This window comes from Mandrillus leucophaeus, unplaced genomic scaffold (assembly GCF_000951045.1).
Source record: "Mandrillus leucophaeus isolate KB7577 unplaced genomic scaffold, Mleu.le_1.0 Scaffold161, whole genome shotgun sequence".
NCBI classification, from domain to species: Eukaryota; Metazoa; Chordata; class Mammalia; order Primates; family Cercopithecidae; genus Mandrillus; species Mandrillus leucophaeus.
Window position 1 is genome coordinate 1,728,849 of NW_012101599.1, and position 19,136 is coordinate 1,747,984.

Sequence of the window (19,136 nt, forward strand, 5' to 3'; positions counted from 1 at the left end):
AGGAGGTAAATATTATCCATAGCCCAGCCAGGCACGGTGGCTCACGCCTGTAATCCCAGCACTTTGGGAGGCCGAGACGGGCAGATCACAAGGTCAGGAGATCGAGACCATCCTGGTTAACACGGTGAAACCCCTTCTGTACTAAAAATACAAAAAATTAGCCGGGCGTGGTAGCGGGCGCCTGTAGTCCCAGCTACTCGGGAGGCTGAGGCAGGAGAATGGCCTGAACCCGGGAGGCGGAGCTTGCAGTGAGCTGAGATTGGGCCCCTGCACTCCAGCCTGGGTGACAGAGCGAGACTCCGTCTCACAAAAAAACAAACAAACAAACAAAAAAACAAAGTTATTCATAGCCCACCACACAGCAAAAATGGCTATTAACTTGGTTCCCTATACCTACATCTACATAACAGATACTGGATTTAATAGTTATTTTCTTCTGCACTATTTCATGAACATTAGATTATTTTTAAAATACGTTAGGACTTTGATCCTGAAAATGGAAAAGAGTCATGCCTGAAATCCCAGCACTTTGGGAGGTGAAGGCAGGAGGATTACTTGAGCCAAGGAGTTTGAGACCAGCTTGGGCAACATAGTAAGGCCCCTGTATCTACCCAAAAAAGGGAAAAAGTAGCTGGGCATGGTGGTGTGTGCCTGTAGTTGCAGTTATCTGGGGGGCTGGGGGAAGGAGGATCACTTAAGCCCAGGAGGTTGAGGCTGCAGTGAGCTGTGATCGTGCCCCTGCACTCCAGCCTGGGCGACAGAGCAAGACCTTGTCTTTAAATAAAGAGAAGAAAAAGAAAGGAGAAACCTACTTCTCCGAGACCGTGACCTTCATCTCAATCATCTAAAATGGGTTCTGTGGAGCTTTCTGGGCTCAAAGCTTCACACTTAGGGATGATAAGGTAGACAGCAAGGTAATGAACAGCTTTCAGCTGTCATTCAGCAGTGATTTAGGATAGGTGTTTGCTAGGGTAGCAAATGTCAGACGCGTCTGTAAAATTGCTCTATCCTGGAGCGTTTCTGTTTCTGGCAGCTCGTTCCAGAGCGTGTTGGGTGAATACTGATGTCAGGATATATGAGTGTCGTGTACTTTATGACACAGTTATACCCAAGAAGGGGCTGAGTCTACCAGTGCACGTGGTAAATGACATAAGACTTAATGACGGTCTCAGCAAGCTCCACCACACTTGCCTCCCTTCTCTCCCTGCAATAAGCCAAACCTGGGGCGTTTGCAGCTGCTGGTTCCTCTACCCAGGACACTGTTCCTCCAGCTCTTCAAAGTCACCTAAATGTTGTTTCCCTTCAGGTCTTCCCTGCTATCCCATTTGAAGTAGCTTTTCCCCTTCCCCACCACCCAACATGGCATCACCATCTTCGTTTTCTCCATCACACTTGTGCTATGAAGGTATCTTACTGCTTTGCTTGGCTGTTGCCTGTTCCCTTCACTGGCCAGCACGCCTCTTGGAGAGACCACACTGACTGGTTTTGTCCACCACATCCCCACGGCCTGTGACAAAGTACCCACCCACAAATGCTTGCTGGATGAATGAATCACGTTACGGCTGTTGGTCAGATAAAATGCATGGCAACCAAACGTCATTAAAGTTTTTGAATCATTTTGCAAAACATTCATATTTGGTTAAATGTAAGATGAAAGATTAGATAAAATATGACCATGTAATATGTAAAAATGAATTGAATTGAACAGTACATATGGCAGAGGTGGTTGAGAAAACTGTAGACGTCAGAGTCTCAACTCTCGTTGCTTGGCCACCCTGTAGCGATAGTCTTGGTTGAAACATCATGTTGGCAAAATAGTTGTGTTCATCACTAGAGCAAAGAGATGGAGGAGAGAAAAGTTTTCCAATTCTAGAGAAAGGGCAAATCTATAGCTTTATTAAAATGTTTATGTCAATATACATCTTAAAACATCTAGAAAGGGGACATGCTGGAGACTCCCCGGGTACATTTTATATCTTGTAGAAAATAAGTGCCATTTCCAAAACACCCTGTGTTTCCATTATGAGGTTGGGGTGGAAGAGTACGATAAAAAGTTCTTAGCAGCACAGACTTCGTGTTTGGTTTTGCTATTTTTGTGCACACTGCACTCGGGTCACCTCCAGGGTTGTACAGTTAACAGGCAGCTGCTCTGCTGAGGCCTGATGGGCAGAATCCTGCAGAAGCCAGGCTGGCTGTCATGGACTGCTGCTCACTGGAACGGCACCCAAATCACCATCTAAGGGTGGGGGCTGTGCTTTGTCACTGTTGTTTTTTAATTTCGTGGGTTTAAGTCACCTTATATTCTAAGCTTCAGTAAATGTGCAGAAGGTGCTACTTTGTAAGCAGAATGAAAAACCTCGCACATGCTCATGTTTGAGGAGGCAGGTAAAAATGGGAATGACTTCTAGGTTTGTGGCATGAGATGTGATAACACCAGGAAAAAAGAAGGGGTGAGCAAAGGCTGCGCCTAGCTCCTTGATGGGCAGCTCTGCAGCTGCGACCTCTGGACTCATAACTGGCTTTTTAGTCTCATTTAACTTCTGCACTTCTAGGGGATATGGGCTGGCTCAAATTCAGTTAATTGGTTGGAAGTCTGCGTGGTGTTAAGTACTGTGCTTTGTGCTAGAGTGAGCAAGGCCCTGCCTTCAGGCAGCTTTCCCAGGGCTTTCAGGAAAGGGCAGCCGAGTAGGGAAATGCTTCTCTGTGCCAGTTGTTGCCCAGTGTTTTCCCGTGGTTTTTCCTTAACTTCACATTGATTGCAAGGCCCTCGGCAGTCCCCCCTGGCGTTTTTCAAAGTTTTCTGCACACAGAAGTCTTATTCCTTTTTATTAACCGACGGATACATTCCTCCCTCCTTCCCGACCCCACACGCAGTATGTTAAACCTCACCTCACGGGGCTCCTGGCCTTGGCATCCGCGTGGACCTGCACAGAGGGTCCTGCCAGGCGGTGAATTTGTACTGGTTTTCCTAATGAGGGCATTATTTGCTTTTTAGCCTGCCCCCTTGTTTATAAAATATGCCAAGAGAACTAAACAACCCGCTGTTCCCAGTCCTTATTTACTTGTCCAAACCAAATGTTTGTGTCCTTGAATACTAAACTGGAAGAAAAAGGACGCCTCCTCGTGGGAAAGCTGTGATCTCTGAGTTTTTTCTAAACTGTCGCTGCAGGCCTGCTTTTCAGTCAACACGCAACTTATCAGTGACTTTAGGGACAATTCAGACCCGCTTCCTTTGCCCTAGAGTGTGGGGTGGGGGAGCTCTAGGTTCCTGGGTCTGTAGCTGTTAATGTCTCCCTGAGACACCTCCCAGCCCAGGTGCAGCATTCGGAGCTTAGCTTGGCCCAGAACCGTTCATTGAACATAACCTTGGGCCTAAGGGTGTAAAAAGGAGAGGAAGAGAAAAGGCGGTTGGCAGTCACAGTGATGATGGTTTTCTTTGGTCACCTGCGCCTGCGCTGGCTTTGGGCATGCCCCGTGCTGGCCAGCTTGCTGTGAGGCAGGACTTCTCGGCCTGGGCAGCAGGTTCAGGATCACCTGGGACGCTTCCGGAACACAGGCTGCTTGCCCCCAGCTGACTCAGAACCTGGCACCTGTGTTTTCTGGATGCTGACCAGGGGAGTCTGATGGAACCAGGTTCTAGGGACTGCCCATGATGGCTGTGGCTAATACATTGTGTTCCTCTCAAGTGGAATTTCCCCGTGGACGTCTGACTTGAACCACTTTGTCTTCTCCTGGCAAGTTTTGTGCGGAACACACACTTGTCACCTGTCCTTGTTTCTTTTTCCACGAAGAGAAACATTTCCTTGTTACCTTTGCCAGATTACTTAGGAGAAGAGTGTAAATTGAAGCCATTTATCTTGAAATGTGCTGCAAGGGCACGTTGTTTATACAAGTGAAAGAAATTGTAACAGGGTTATTTGGTCTGGTCTGCAAGGAAAAGGTGTCTCAAGTTTTCCTTTCTGCTCCCCCCTTCTGCTCCCCCTTTCTGCACATAGTATATTAGTTACAATTAGGTTTGCGTCTGTGACAGGCGGGACAGCCATTAATGGGCTTAGTGAGTATTTTTTATGTTTACTATTGGTAAAGTTAACAATGCCATTAATAATAAAGTGAATGTTACTGCTCACCCATCAGCCAGTCTCATGACCAGAGTTCATCTATTGTGTATCCTATGGCAGGTAGTCAGATAACAGATAAAACATGAGTTTGCAGTGATTTTGCTCTTCTAATTAAACCTGTACATGTTTGTCAGTTGGAGGACGAGTAAGTCGTGAATTAAATTATACTCGCCAGAAGATTGGAGAAGAGGCTATGTTTAATCCTCAACTCATGATACAGACCCCTAAGGAAGAAGGTGCTAACGTCCTGACCACAGAAGCACTCCTACAGCACCTGGACTCCGCGCTCCAGGCCAGCCGTGTCCACGTATACATGTACAACAGGTAAGGCCCGCCGCGCCCACCCACTGATGAGCAGCAGGTAAGGCGGCGGGAGAAGGCTACTGGTGTAGGTCCTGTTATTTTAGTAAATGGAGTTGCCCTGGAAATGCACCTGGAGTATTAGTTCAGATAGCTTTGCAATGAAAGGATTTTTTTCGTCTTGATTTGTTTCTCAAGTTTGGTAACAAAGCAAGTGCATTACTTTATAATGTATTGCCAGTAAGTATCTTGGCACTGTCCCCAAATGAGGATGACCCTGAGCCCGTTGGGGTCTGTACACCAACACTGTAAGATGTTTCATTGCTTACGAGATTTTCGGAGCAGTGATATTTTGAGTTGCCCTTAGTGAACTTACAAACAATGCGAAAAGGAAGAGCTATTTCTTGTGACTTTGTACTTGTGGTTATTTTGTGTCACACGGCGTGTTGGGGGCTGAGCCACCATGGGAATTGTTGCTGACACCTTTTTATATTTTTTTGAGACAGAGCCTCACTCTGTTGCCCAGGCTGGAGTGCAGCGGTGCAATCTTGGCTCACTGCAACCTCTGCTTCCTGGGTTCAAGGAATCCTCATGCCTCAGCTTCCCAAGTAGCTGGGACTAGAGGCACCTGCCACCACGCCTGGCTCATTTTTGTATTTTCAGTAGAGACGGGGTTTCACCATGTTGGCCAGGCTGGTCTCGAACTCCTGACCTCAAGTGATCCGCCCACCTCAGCCTCCCAAAGTGCTGGGACTACAAGTGTGAGCCACCATGCCTGGCCCGCTGACACCTTTTGAAAAAATCATCTTTTAGCATCATATTGCTGATTTCACAATGCTGTGAGTAAGAAGCATTAGGAAGAGTTCAGAACTCGGTCCTTTTTCTCATGTATCTAGACTGTCGGTTACTACAGGGCAGGGGCCACCTCTCGCCTGTTTTCACCCCAGCATTGAGAACAGAGTGGGCATTCAGTTTGTCGATCGCTATTGAGGCTGGCATCACTAAACCCCATTTCCAGGGGACCTCGGAGTTGACGTCACCCAACCCCATTGCCTCCCCAGGCTTTCAGCACCTCTTCGCTGAGGCCTTCACTAGTACCGTTTATTTTTCCCGGAAGAGGTGAGGGAGGAGCAGTGTAGGCGTATTCGGCAGCCAGGGAGAACCAAAGAAAAGAATAAAATTAAGATTTTTACTTGTCCCTGCTCTAACCTCTGCTTACGTTCCAGCTTGACAGGATCCTAGGGACAAGCACAGCCGGGGCAAGTCACATATCCATATCTTTGGCACATTCTTGTTTGCTTATCTGTAACCTGGGCTTATGGTCATGTGTGTTGGTGTCCTCCATGGTCCCCAGAGCAAGATCAGATATAGGAATGCAAGGGCCTTAGAAAATGTAAAATCATGTTTCTGCCAGGCAGACTTGCCCTGCTGGTCTGTAACAGGCATCGTAGGGAAGCAGCTACCCAGTGTAGTTTTGCAGAATGTGAAGTGGCATCCCTGCGGGGAGCCAGGAAATGGGTGTCCCAGGGCCACTGCAAGCATGGCCAGTGCATGCTTAGTGTTTGTCACCTACACACTTCAGGAGAAGACATGAGGGTCTGTGCAATTAAATTACACTCTTAAGCTGAGATGGGTCGAGAGTAATTTTATGCATTGGAATGAACTTTAAGAACGTGTAGTTCAACCCATTCCACGTTCTAGGTGAGAAAACTGGGAATTAGACTAATTAGAGTATTTGTCCAATTTCATGCAGTTATGAAATGAGAGAGCCAGGTTTCAAAGCCTTTTTCTGGCCTCAAGCCCGTTAGTTTTTCTAATGCACAATGATGCCCTTCTCAAGCAAGTGTAGGTGAGAGTTGATCAAGTAACAGAAACTGAGAACCAGCTCATGCTGGATATTCTATGTTGACGCTCTGTAGAATTACAATAGAAATATGTCCATGGATGGGTGGCTGGGTGGAGGATGGAGGAGAGATGGGTAACTTAGGCACAGCTCTCAAAGAGAGGAAAGACATGAGTATAGACAGACATGGACAGAGCAAACGTGGGCGGTCCCCATGACAGCTGTGCAGGAGATCTGGCCAGCCAGGGCTCTAGAGTTCAGGAGAAAGGGGTCATTTTCAACAAGCTTAACGGGGGTGACATTTCAACAGGGCGCTGAGAGACAGATAGGAAGGCACAGGGAAGAGGACGCAGTAAGCTCCGGGGGTGAAGACAGTCCTGCCTTAGGAGGCCAATAATAGAGCAGTTGGGAGGGAGGTTTTTACTTTTTTTTTTTTTTTTCCTTTGGCTTTTTCCTTCCCCCCCGTTTTCAATTTTTTTTTTTTTTTTTTTTTTTTTTTTTTTTTTTTTTTCAGTTAGACTGATCTTCCTAACACACTTGGAAAGATATGGGTGTATATAACGCTTTTCTAGAGACAATAAAACTCCAGATTAATTTTTTTTGTTTGTTTGTTTGTTTTTGAGAGATGGGATCTTGCTCATCTAGGCTGGAGTGCAGTGGAGCAATCATAGCTTACTGCAGCCTCGAACTCCTGGGCTCAAGTGATCCTCCCACCTCTGCCTCCCAAGTAGGTGGGACTATATACGTGTGGCACCACGCCTGGCAATTTGTTTTTCATTTTTTTTGTAGAGACAGGGTCACTCTTTGTTGCCCAGGCTGGAGTGTGGTGGCACGATCACAGCTCACTGCCTCAGCCTCCCAGGCTCAAGTAATTTCCTGTCTGGAGCTGGGATGACAGGCGTGCACCACTGCGCCCAGCTAATTTTTTAAGTTTATTTATTCACTCACTCATTCATTCATTTATAGTAGAGCTAGGGTCTCACTTTGTCGCCCAGGCTGGTTTCAAACTCCTGGCTTCATGCTGTCCTCCTGCCTGCACCTCCCAAAGTGCTGGGATTACAGGCGTGAGCTGCAGCACCCAGCCCCAAATTAATTCTTGATCTGTATATTTATTCACGTTTCTGTACGATAGGAATAGAAGAGACTGTGAAGTTAGAATGTGACCCACCTGGCACATGTTGTTGTTTGTAATATTCATGGTTAAGAGCAGAAGCGTTCATTTTAAACACTACCCATTCAGGACATGATCTGCCAGTAAAACACCTCCGCACCTGAATATGTGTCAATACTTTGCAAACCTAATTTAATCCCCACCTATTTTGAATTTGTGATAATTCAGCTGGGCTGCCCTGAAGTTGTTTAATGTATGTAGAAAAGCAGATTAATGGTGTAAACAAGATTATTGGGAGAACACTTAAGAAAACAAGACTTTTCAAGTACTTTGGTAGCATTCATTTACATAAACACCCTACATGTTAATTACGATTGAGTATTATCTATTCATTAAAGCAAGCTTGCTGGGTCTCTACTTGGCAAAAGCGCTGCTCGTTTTGACAGATGCTTAAAAGTGATCGAAATTGCAGTTCTTTTTATATGTTCTGTCATTCCGAATTTGCACTCATTTTCTTACCTTCCGGTGAGAAATGTTTGTCTCTGCTTTTCGTTTTATTAGGCAGTGGAAGTTGGAACATTTGTGTTACAAATCCGGAGAGCTTATCACAGAAACAGGTTACATGGATCAGGTACATTTTCTTCTTGTTGGCAAAAATTTCTCAGGAACACCCCAGTAGTATGTCTTAACCTAACGCGTGGCCTCTTCTTTTTAACTTCGACAGATAATAGAGTATCTTTACCCTTGTTTGATTATTACACCTTTGGACTGCTTCTGGGAAGGGGCGAAATTACAGTCTGGGACAGCGTACCTCCTGTAAGTGTGTGATCGCGCTTTCTGATGTCTGTGACTTCTCTAGGACTCAGTGTTTCTGATGTTGCTTATCATTGCTTGTTCCGTTTCGGTTTTGAACAAGAAATAAAAACATTGAAATTCCATGTGCATTTTTTGAGTGAATAGTCGGGGGAGAGGGGATTTCAGCAGAATGTTTTTTCTCTTTTCAAAAAACAGTTCTGTAGGCGTCATTAAATTTCATTCACTTTTACCAACCTATTTATATGCAAATAAAATGCAAATTATTGCAGAGTACGTGTGATTTTTTAACTCTTTAAAATGTTCGTAGTTTTGAAGACTAGGCATTTAGACACTTATTTTTTAAGGAGATACTTTATTAGTGGGTACACATCAGAACGAAATATTTTAAGTCTGAGATCTTCCTGTGAAGTAAAATGCTAACCTTTCTTCAGATCACACTAATGGCATTTAAGGGGAAAATCCAGTATCTCTGAAGGCCACGGTAGGGAACACTTCACCGTTTAGCAGTTGGATATTATATATACCGCATCATTGAGAGAATAATTGTTAATCAGCATAGACACTTTCAGTTAATTATGCAAGAGTGAGAGCTTGGGTTATTGTTTCTGTCCTGGCTTGCACGTATCTGCAAATGCAATTTGCAGTGGCCATCCCCTGACCTTCAGTGTACAGTTTTGGATGGGAAATAAGGGGTTTTGTGTTTTCTGGTTGGGAGATTCCGAATAATGACTTCAGCCTGGCTAAGCAGCTACAGTGTGGTTTGAACCACATAACAGGCAGCTAAAAGCCTTTCTGGTCTGTCAACAGCACAGATTCAGAAGTGAGTGTGGGGGGAAGTGGCTGTGATGGTGGTGATGGCAGAGGCCGCAGGGGGCTTGCCCACTCCATTGCCAGGCTGTCAGAGAGCGCTCGTAAGTGTGGAATTGTTAAAGGTAGCAGAGATCAAATATTTCGATTGATGACATTTACAAAGCATTTATTAGGCTGCCAAGTGCTAATTTGACATTGTGACGCCCTCTTTTAAAAAAAAAAATTAATTTTGGATCTGTCTTTTGGCTAATTTTGTCTGTAGATATTAAATACACAATATCAGCAGTTAAAGATTGTTCAATGCCCTCGTTAATTGATGAGTCCTCTCTCTGCTTAGCATCTTCAGTCATGAATTATTTTCCTGACCTAAGTTTGCATGCCGATATGCTGGAAAGGAGCATTTGTTTTGATGCCAGAGTCCCAGAATTGCAGCATTGCCAGGAGCCTCCTACAAGGCGGATGCAGTGGGTGCAGCCCTGTGACTTTACGATGGCTTTAGAAGGCTCTTTTCATGGTCTCGTCTGCTGATTTCTTTCGCAGAGGTAAACCTCCTTTGCGATGGACAAACTTCGACCCTTTGGAATTCCTAGAAGAGTTAAAGAAAATAAACTATCAAGTGGACAGCTGGGAGGAAATGCTGAATAAGGCTGAGGTTGGTCATGGTTACATGGACCGCCCCTGCCTCAATCCGGCCGATCCAGACTGCCCAGCCACAGCCCCCAACAAAAATTCAACCAAAGTGAGTGTCAGCAGTGAGCGCGCTCAGAAGGGGTGGAGAGCAAAACACTTTTTTGTGTCCATTCATCGTTCACTTTATTATTTTCATTTTTAACATTTCATTCTTCACGATCGTCTTTGTCTATGGAACTAAGTTTGTTTATAGAGCTAAATTTTGCTGTAAGATTTGCCATACGCCTCTCATTAGCCCAGCTATTAATGTTCTCTCTGAGACACACAAGCCCTTAATGCACTGGATTTTAACAAGGCATGTGACCTGCCTACTAATTCCCGTAATTATGTGGCTGTCTTTTTATTTTAGCCTCTTGATATGGCCCTTGTTTTGAATGGTGGATGTCATGGCTTATCCCGAAAGTATATGCACTGGCAGGAGGAGTTGATTGTGGGTGGCACAGTCAAGAACAGCACTGGAAAACTCGTCAGGTAAGCCAGCTCCCGAAGACAATCTATGCCCTCTCGCCTTCCTTTCTTCAAAAGCCACTTCCCTCCTGACATCAGCAAGTGTATTTGTGTTAATACTTAAACCGTTATCCTCGCTAGCTGGGTGGCGTCCTAGAATATTAAGAAATACTAGCAGACTGCAACAGCTTGAAAAAGCACCTTGTGGGGAATTTTTCAAGAATGGATTTGTAGTTTTCATCAAGACCGTAGTTCCTGACCGTAGGATTTCAGGAGATCGGCCCATTATGTAGAGATGGGGGGCAGGTGTAAAGTAGGCCGGGAGACACTGGTCAGAGAGAGTTCATGGTGCAAGCTGCACAGTGTCAGACTGTTAAAGGAAAAGACGAAGAGCCAGCGGCTCAATAAGAATTATCCTTTGTGCACTTGTGGACTCTGGTCAGTCAGGTGTCTGGCGTTTCGTGTAAGATTCCTCCCCTGGGAACGCCGTCGTCTGGGATTTCTGCACAGCGAGTATGCTTCGCTGAGCCCGGTGTATCTGCTCAAGCTATCTGCTCCTCTCCCCTTCCTGTTTCATGGAATGGAAACTGTGAAAGGAAATTGCCTATTAATTTAATTTTGGGGTCTATCTGTAAAAGGTTTGTAAGGTTACACCTTTAATATGGTACATCGATCTATTAAATAAAATAACCATCCTGGTTCCATTTTAATGGAAACATGTGCTCATGGAGAAGGAAGAGAATTGCAGCCAGTGAGTTGGGGGAGCTGGCTGGGGATTTGAGGCAGTGGAAATGGCTTCCTGGGCATACTGATGATGTGCCTTCCCTTGGACTGTGCCACAGCGCCCACGCCCTGCAGACCATGTTCCAGTTAATGACTCCCAAGCAAATGTACGAGCACTTCAAGGGGTACGAGTATGTCTCACACATCAACTGGAATGAGGACAAGGCGGCAGCCATCCTGGAGGCCTGGCAGAGGACGTATGTGGAGGTAAACCCACCTTCGAATCGGCCTGCAGACTCGCTGGTTACGCAATTCTTCGTTTTCACCATTATTTAAAACATTTCTTTCCATTCACTTTATTTTCAAAATGTTGCAATTCCGGGAACTTGATGGCGTGAAAACTTTTTTCCTCTTCTTTGATATTGAAAATCCTAGGATGATACCGAAGAGACTAGTTCTAATTGGGGTGCCCTCAGACATGTTTAGTAACCGGTTGTGAACTACAGAACTAAAGCACCTAACAGTGTTTAAAAAAACACTTGGTTAGCAAAGGTGTCTGGAAAACATTAGCAAGGCATAGACTCTGTTCACAGCTGCAGGCCCCTTGGCCAGGTCATGTGACAGGAGCTGGCCTTTGTTTCCCAAGCAGTGACCTCTGCCAGGCTGCATGTGACCTTTTAAAAGTGGCCAGCAAATGAACAGGGGGAGGAGGGCCGTACGAATGGGTTGTTTTGGATTAGGGGGGAGCTGATGGGACCGCAAGTCAATTGTGAAGTTACAGAGAAGAGACGAGCGGTCCCAGCCCTGCAGTAAGTACAGCACTCGGAGTGGACTCCAGCAACACCGGCCCTCAGCAGCACCCACTGCCGCTGATTAGCCACGGCCCTTGTCCTAAAACAGGGTTCTTTAATGTTAGCCCAAGTTCAGCTTCCCTCCCTGCCCTGGAGTCACGTAGAGCTTTTTAAAAAATGCATCAGAATAAAAGAAGGGCTGGGCTGTGTCACCTGAGGTCTGTGCTGTCGAGGCTTGTGAAGCGTTCATTGCATTTGGGCATTTCACCTTCTGTTGTGACCACAGGTGGTTCATCAGAGTGTCGCACAGAACTCCACTCAAAAGGTGCTTTCCTTCACCACCACGACCCTGGACGACATCCTGAAATCCTTCTCTGACGTCAGTGTCATCCGCGTGGCCAGCGGCTACTTACTCATGGTAATGCTCAGTGCCATGCTCTGGGGGGCTGGAGTTTGGTTTGGTTGTTTTAGTCTTTACTTTTCCATGACCGCTCCTGCTTCTTAACTGCTCTTAACATCCACGTGCATCCGGGACAGAGAGCGTGGCATCACAGTGGTCTAAAAGTGGTCGTGTCAAGCGTTTTTCCCATTTGCCGTTGGCCTACCTTTGACTCCTATCATTTTATGTGACGTCCTTGATGTAAAGTTTTGTTGTTGTTGGATTTCGTAAGTTCTGCCTTTTGATTTGGGGTGATGGGTGGGGGGAAACATTAGAATCACGACACATTCTAATGTTCGGCTTTTGTTCTGTGCCCCCATTGTTCTGCTTGCAGCTCGCCTATGCCTGTCTAACCATGCTGCGCTGGGACTGCTCCAAGTCCCAGGGTGCCGTGGGGCTGGCTGGCGTCCTGCTGGTTGCACTGTCAGTGGCTGCAGGACTGGGCCTGTGCTCATTGATCGGAATTTCCTTTAACGCTGCAACAACTCAGGTACTAAAGGAGCCATTCATCCGCTGTCCGTTGACAAACGCCCCGGTCCCCCAGGCTCGGCCCAGCCAGCCTTCTGTGTGTCCTTCTCACCAGAAGGGTCTTGCAGCCTTTTCCACTAGGATGCTACTGGCCTCAGGGAGATGCTGTCTCTTGATGCTGTCCGCCCTGAGGGCAGTGGGTGGGAAGTCTGTTGGGCTTACTGGTTAGTAGAGACGCTTCGCGGATAGGAATGTATGTCATTGACCAGGGTTGTGGCTCTCCAACTCTGATGGGCATTGGCATGGCTTGCAGGGCTTGTGAAAGCTCAGATTGCCAGGCCCCACCCCCGGGGTTTCTCGGTACGTCTGGGGCTGGGGCTGAGAATGTGCTTCAGGGCAGTTCCCAGGGATGCTGGTCCGTGGACCACACTCTGCGAATCGTTGCTTAAATGAGTTAGATTCCTTCTCATGTACTAGCCTAAAAAAATGGTAGTACGCAGACCTTCGAAGTAGAAACGTGCAAGCTCTTCTGTGAGCTAAACTGCTAGGCTTTGGGATGTCGGGTGAATTCTTCACCATGAGGTCACGAAGCTCTGCTTTGGGAGCTGTCAGGCGCTGGTGGCAGTGTCCTAACTAGCTTTAGAATCCTCTGAATTGGATCTCACGTGTCTAATGCCAGCATCCTCTGTTTTTGTGGTAGGTTTTGCCATTTCTTGCTCTTGGTGTTGGTGTGGATGATGTTTTTCTTCTGGCCCACGCCTTCAGTGAAACCGGACAGAATAAAAGAATCCCTTTTGAGGTAACGCGAAAGCAAAAGACAAGAGCTTTGGGGATATAGCAGCTTCCCCTATTCCTATTTGTCCTTTAATTTTCCTTAGTCTGGCCCAGTAAAGATTTCAGTCCCATGTCAGATGATGTGCCACTGGCTGCCAGGCAATGAAATCAGCTGGAAGACCCTCCAGACATGTATTTGCTATGAGACGTCCCAAGAGCTGCATTTGGGGTGCCTTGGGGAATACGGGTGTTTATTTTAGTGTGACACTTTACCCCTAGCTGCCATACCTTTCCAGAGCCTGCTTTTGCTTCTCTGGAGATGTCTGTCACTTAGCCATCACCTCGCTCCACTCCCTTTTAAAATTATACTTAAGCGTTAAGTCATTATCTTGCAGCTTTCTGCTCTGGATGGTAATAACCACGAGGAATTCATGACTCTGTAGATAGTACTGAATAACGCTGGTGTTAGGGGGCAAGGCAGGTGGCTCTTTCTCTTCCCCTAATGCCAGCATAATAAGCTACAGTTGTGTTACTCTGCCACGTATCTGCTCACACAGTCTGTGCTCCAAGGGGACCCTGTCCAGTGCAGCTCTCAGCGCTGTGGTTTCTTATTCCCAGGACAGGACCGGGGAGTGCCTGAAGCGCACAGGAGCCAGCGTGGCCCTCACGTCCATCAGCAACGTCACAGCCTTCTTCATGGCAGCGTTAATCCCGATTCCCGCTCTGCGGGCGTTCTCCCTCCAGGTGAGCTTCTGGTGATGAAGGCTACGGTGATCCTGAGCGGGGCACTGACTTCCAGCATCCCATATCTGCGGTGTCTGCTAAGGCACTTCAGTTACTTATGAAGTGAAATAGAAATGCCTGTGTTTGAGGCTCTGTTTAACTGGGTGGATGCTTCCTTAAGCTTATAACCCTGACACTCCCTCCAAAAAACTCAGCACTTCTGGAGTTTTTCTTTCCTTTCTATCACTGTGAAGCCCAGATGCCTGTTGCCTTATAGAGTGGCCCTGTCCTTTATACGTGGCTTTTGGGGCTACTCTGTGTTGCCCTCTGGGGTCACCAGTGCTGCAGCCAGCTTCTGGGCCATGCCCTGCTTTCAAACACCACTCCCAGTACCTGTGCTTACCCCCTCTCCCGCTGCCCACCTCATCCCAAACAGGCCACCTTTTCTTTTGCTTTTGCCAAAGCAGCCCCAACCCAAGACAGTATTAAGCTGAGGTCGCACGTCAGACGGCACTGCAGGACCACGGACTGGCCAGGCTGCCGTGGAGAATTTCCTGCAGGGTGCTCCTCGGCGGGCCCTCGCTTTCCACCTCCCTTTCCTAAGTTGGCCTCCGCAGTCTCTCCTGTCCCCTCTTCTCTTTCCTTTTGGTCCCCTGCTCCCCTCTCAGGCTGCCCAAGCAGATTCACAGTCCCTCGCACTTCCCATGCGGAGCACGTGGGCCCCTCAGGACTTGTCCTCTCCTTCCAGACCAGGCTGTCACCTCCAGAGGCTGTCAGGATATTTTCTAATCAGAGACTCGGCTTCTGTGAATTGGAAGCACGGACAGTTCCCTGGGATGGGGATAGAGCTGTAGTCCTGTGCCTGGAGTAAATTACTGACATTGCCCTTGAGGTACTTGAAACGCATAGGAATCCTAAAATGAGTTACTGCGGCTGATAGAGCAGAGATGTCACCAGTTTGTGCCATGGTCTTCTGGAGCCCAAAGTGGCCTGGAGTTTTGATGTCTCAAGATGTTATTGGGGTTTTGTGAATTAATTTCAAATTTTAAAACCTCGATTGCTTCCCCTTTCTTCTCTGTGAAGATATGATATATAATTCTCAAGCTGGCCAGGTTTTTAAAGGAAACAACATCTGTGTCACTTTTTAGCCTGCTGTTACGATGCCCAGTGCACTCACACAGCTTTACGCTACTCACCAAGAGCTCAGATGCGAGCAGGAAGAGAAATTGACCAGTCATGCATCTGGTTTCTGTTTATATTTTGTCAATATGTTTAGCTCTTTCCTACTCTTTTACGTTTGTCTTATACGATGAACCAATCAATCACGTATTTGAATGTCATTTCGCTAGATACCAAGAGGCCTGGGCAACTACTGATCCTACTGGGTTTGGGAATCGAGGCATCCTTAGTCTTTAGTGTGAGGCACAGTTGGATAAAAGATTCTATGCCAATGGCCGTAACCACCAGCCCCGAAAGAAACACAAAAAGAAAAGAAAACAGGGTTTATTTGTATTATAAATCTACATAGAAGTAAAAATAGTGAATCAATGAATAATGTTCAGATCTGACGCTCGAACAAAGCACAGGACAAGGAAACTCTCTGATTGCTCAGTGGCATGAAAGGTGAGCCAGACTCGCAGCGCAGCTGAAGCTGTAGAATGCCTTTGTGCGCAGGCGTGCGTCTGCTCAGCACCCTGTGGTACCCCAGTCTCATTTCATGTGCAGCAGGTGCTGGTATTGAGAAACTGTTCTAGAGTCTTTCAGTCGTGGGACCCTGTCTCCCCATTCTCTCTCCTCTCCCCTTCTTTTCTGCTTGCCTTTTTGCTCACTGTCTTTCTGTACCTGCTCACACTCCTTCTTTTCTTCTTTTCTCTCTCATTCTCTCCTCTGCTCTCTCAGTACATACTGATGGCTCATCGAGGCCGACTGTCCTTTAACGACACCCTATGGTGTGGTGGTCTGAAACGCTACATGAGGTTTCCTTAGGAGGAGTAGCCTTGTAGAAAATCCAGTGCGTTAAGTTCTCCCAAGGTAAGCACCTTACAGAGACGAAAATGAGTACTGTTGGTTTTTGTGTTTCTCTTTCAAACCACCGCAGTATCACTGTAGAAAATTGCAACTATAGTTTCCAAGAGTCCTCATCTTATTAAAGAATGCCTCCCGGTGACACTGGTTCATTCTGTGTCAAAAAAAAAAAAAAAAGATTGCTGGGCACGGTGACTCATACCTGTAATCCCAGCACTTTGAGAGGCCAAGGCAGGCGGATCACCTGAGGTCGGAGTTCAAGACCTCCCTGACCAACATGGAGAAACCCCGTCTCTACTGAAAATAAAAAATTAGCTGGGCATGGTGGTGCATGCCTGTAATCCCAGCTACTTGGAAGGCTGAGGCAGGAGAATTGCTTGAATCCAGGAGGCGGAGGTTGCAGTGAGCCAAGATCGTGCCATTGCACTCCAGCCTGGGTGACAGAGCAAGACTCCGTCTCAAAAAAAAAAAAAGAAAGAAAGAAAATGCAAGGAAGAGAGCGAGCTTGCAGTGGTATTTGCAGTGGCCATCAGAAGATTTTCCCTGGTTCTGTTTTAAATGTATTGACCCTCAAATTTAGCCATTATGTAGCTTCTCTTTCTGTTGGTGAACAGTATCAGGTTTGACTCTGGGTGTTCAGTTGTGTTTATATTTGCAAGATGCCACAAATTAAACTTCAAAAGGGAGTGACTCAAGGTGGTTCTGTCCAATAGTAAACCTGCGTTACCTTCAGAATTTTCCATATAAAACTCCAATTTTGTAGACTGACCAAATAATTAGACATTTTTTTCCACAAAGAAACTGTCTTAAACCTCATCAGCCTTTATCTATCTGCCTAAATGCCACCTCTACACCAGGAATCACTGGCACCAGCTGTAATTCTTTGTAATTAACTAGGGCTTGCTGGTGGCCCAGTAGTGTTTATTCTTCAATGAAAACTTGCAGAACAGAACCCCTTGTTGTTCTGTCTGGTCTAGGAGGGTTCGACTGGAACCTTCTCTGCACGTGTCCCAGCCTTAGCTGCTTTGAGGAGATGGGCCATTTCCTATGAGCACAATAACTAGAATTGATTCACAGTTACAATATCACCCCCATCATCTCCTCTGGGTTACTTACACTCTCTTGCCTTTGCGACAACCCTTTTCGCTTTCTGAGCAGCCCTTGCTGGTTATTTTACTATTTTGGTGTCCATCTGGGAACCTGGCGTTGAGAAAATACTCCCCCATACACGTAGTAGGTTATGAGAAAGTCAGTTAGATGGAACGCCGCTTGGGGTTCTCCTCTCATCCCTTAACTTTCGTCACGGACACAGAGCAAGGTGCCCAGCAGCAGGCTTCTCTGACCGATGAGGCCTGGTAGCCGAGAAGCTGCCCAACCTCTGTGGTGGTGGGTGTGGCTGGCAGGTGCCCATCCCTGCGCCCGTGGGGCTCCCTGTGTGTCACAAACCTCTGCTCTCCTCATCCTCATGAACACCTGTCCAAACCGGGATGCCCAGGGTCTCTTCTCTACATTCCACTCCTCAATTCTAAACATGACTGATTGTAAAAGCTAAAAGGATTCGGCCCCCAGGATTACATGCTCCTGGAAGATCTCCGTTAGAATCCTGCCTATTCTTGCCATCTCCTGCTGTCTCACGGTCATGGATCCTAACCCCGTCTACAGACATCCTCTCAGTAAGGGACCAGATCTCACAAAACTCCTGGTTCTCAGCTGGGCTGGGGGCTTTGGTCTGATTTATTGGATAACCTCAGGCAGGTGACTTGGCTGCACTTGGGGGACGTTATCAGGTAATACTGTCAACAGCAGCGAGCACCCCCTGCTTGCTGTGAATCAGGCATGAATGACCTGATCTTCATAGCTTCTCCTTTCTCTTCCCCAAAGTGAATCTCAAACCCCAGCCGGACTGAGGTGCCTGAGCCAGGTGTCTCCTCTTGCACAGTCTGTGTTTTCTTCACAGGGAGCACCTACCATTCCCCTGCTCCTGACTGACCTCTTTTTCTTTTCTTTTCTTTTTCTTTTTTTGTTTTTATTTTTTATTTTTTTGAGGTGGAGCCTCACTCTTGTTGCCCAGGCTGGAGTGCAGTGGTGCGATCTCGGCTCACCGCAACCTCCACCTCCTGGGTTCAAGCGATTCTTCTGCCTCAGCTGCCCGAGTAGCTGGGATTTTAGGCACGCGCCACCACGCCTGGCTAACTTTGTATTTTTAGTAGAGATGGGGGTTTCTCCATGTTGGTCAGGCTGGTCTCAAACTCCAACCTCAAGTGATCCTCCTGCCTTGACCTCCCAAAGTGCTGGGATTGCAGGCGTGAGCCACCGTGCCCGGCCCTCTTTATCATCCTCTAAACCCTGCTGAGGCCTCTCCCAGAAAGCCTGCCTTGACTGATCACCGCTACACCCCACTGAGCTGTTCTGCAGCCTGGCACCTGCCTTTATGAGGCCATCCATCATTTGGGATTGTCATTTGCGTATAGGTCTTGCTCTGTGAGAATTCAGAGTAGGATTTTTCTTATCTTTGTGTCTTCAGCACCCAGCACAGTACTGGATTTTTCTTTTTAAAAGATCTCTCTCTCAGGTGAATTCTCCTGTCACAGTGGTGATGAGCTTATTTGTGTAGGCCTATCAGACAGGTCTTACATACATGAGAGTGGTAAGCTAACATGCTTCATATTTTTCAGTTGATGAAGGATTTTCAAGATAGACCAAGAAGAAAGAGGTTAGGTCGTTTTTAGAAGACTCTTGACAGGGAATTAATTATTAGAAGACATCTCTCCAGAACTCAGGCTTGCTGGTTTACGTTGAGCATAAACTCACAATTCCCATCCAAAGCCCTTTGTGGGAGTTCTCCCTCGATTGTGTTAGGTGCCAGTTACAGCAGGTTTTCTTTCCCCACCCTAGGACGTTTATCAATTTGAGGTTTGTGAACTAAGCAGTTCTTTGAGAAGCCTCGTTTTTTATTTTCTTTCTTTTTTTTTTTTTTTCATTTTGAGATGGAGTCTCGCTCTGTCACCCAGGCTGGAGTGCAGTGGTGCAATCTCGGCTCACTGCAACCTCTACCTCC

General features: G+C 46.8%; 1 protein-coding gene across 1 annotated transcript in view; it reads left to right on the forward strand.

Annotated features, from left to right (window-relative positions):
* Positions 1-19,136, forward strand: part of PTCH1 (patched 1) — an 81,190-nt gene that overhangs the window by 23,590 nt on the left and 38,464 nt on the right. The window contains exons 2-11 of the mRNA XM_011976008.1: positions 4,253-4,442; positions 7,934-8,003; positions 8,097-8,188; positions 9,539-9,737; positions 10,038-10,159; positions 10,978-11,125; positions 11,936-12,067; positions 12,423-12,578; positions 13,257-13,355; positions 13,949-14,074. Coding sequence (XP_011831398.1) covers positions 4,312-4,442; positions 7,934-8,003; positions 8,097-8,188; positions 9,539-9,737; positions 10,038-10,159; positions 10,978-11,125; positions 11,936-12,067; positions 12,423-12,578; positions 13,257-13,355; positions 13,949-14,074 — 1,275 coding nt within the window. The 5' untranslated portion in view covers positions 4,253-4,311. The remainder of the gene's footprint in view (positions 1-4,252; positions 4,443-7,933; positions 8,004-8,096; positions 8,189-9,538; positions 9,738-10,037; positions 10,160-10,977; positions 11,126-11,935; positions 12,068-12,422; positions 12,579-13,256; positions 13,356-13,948; positions 14,075-19,136) is intronic.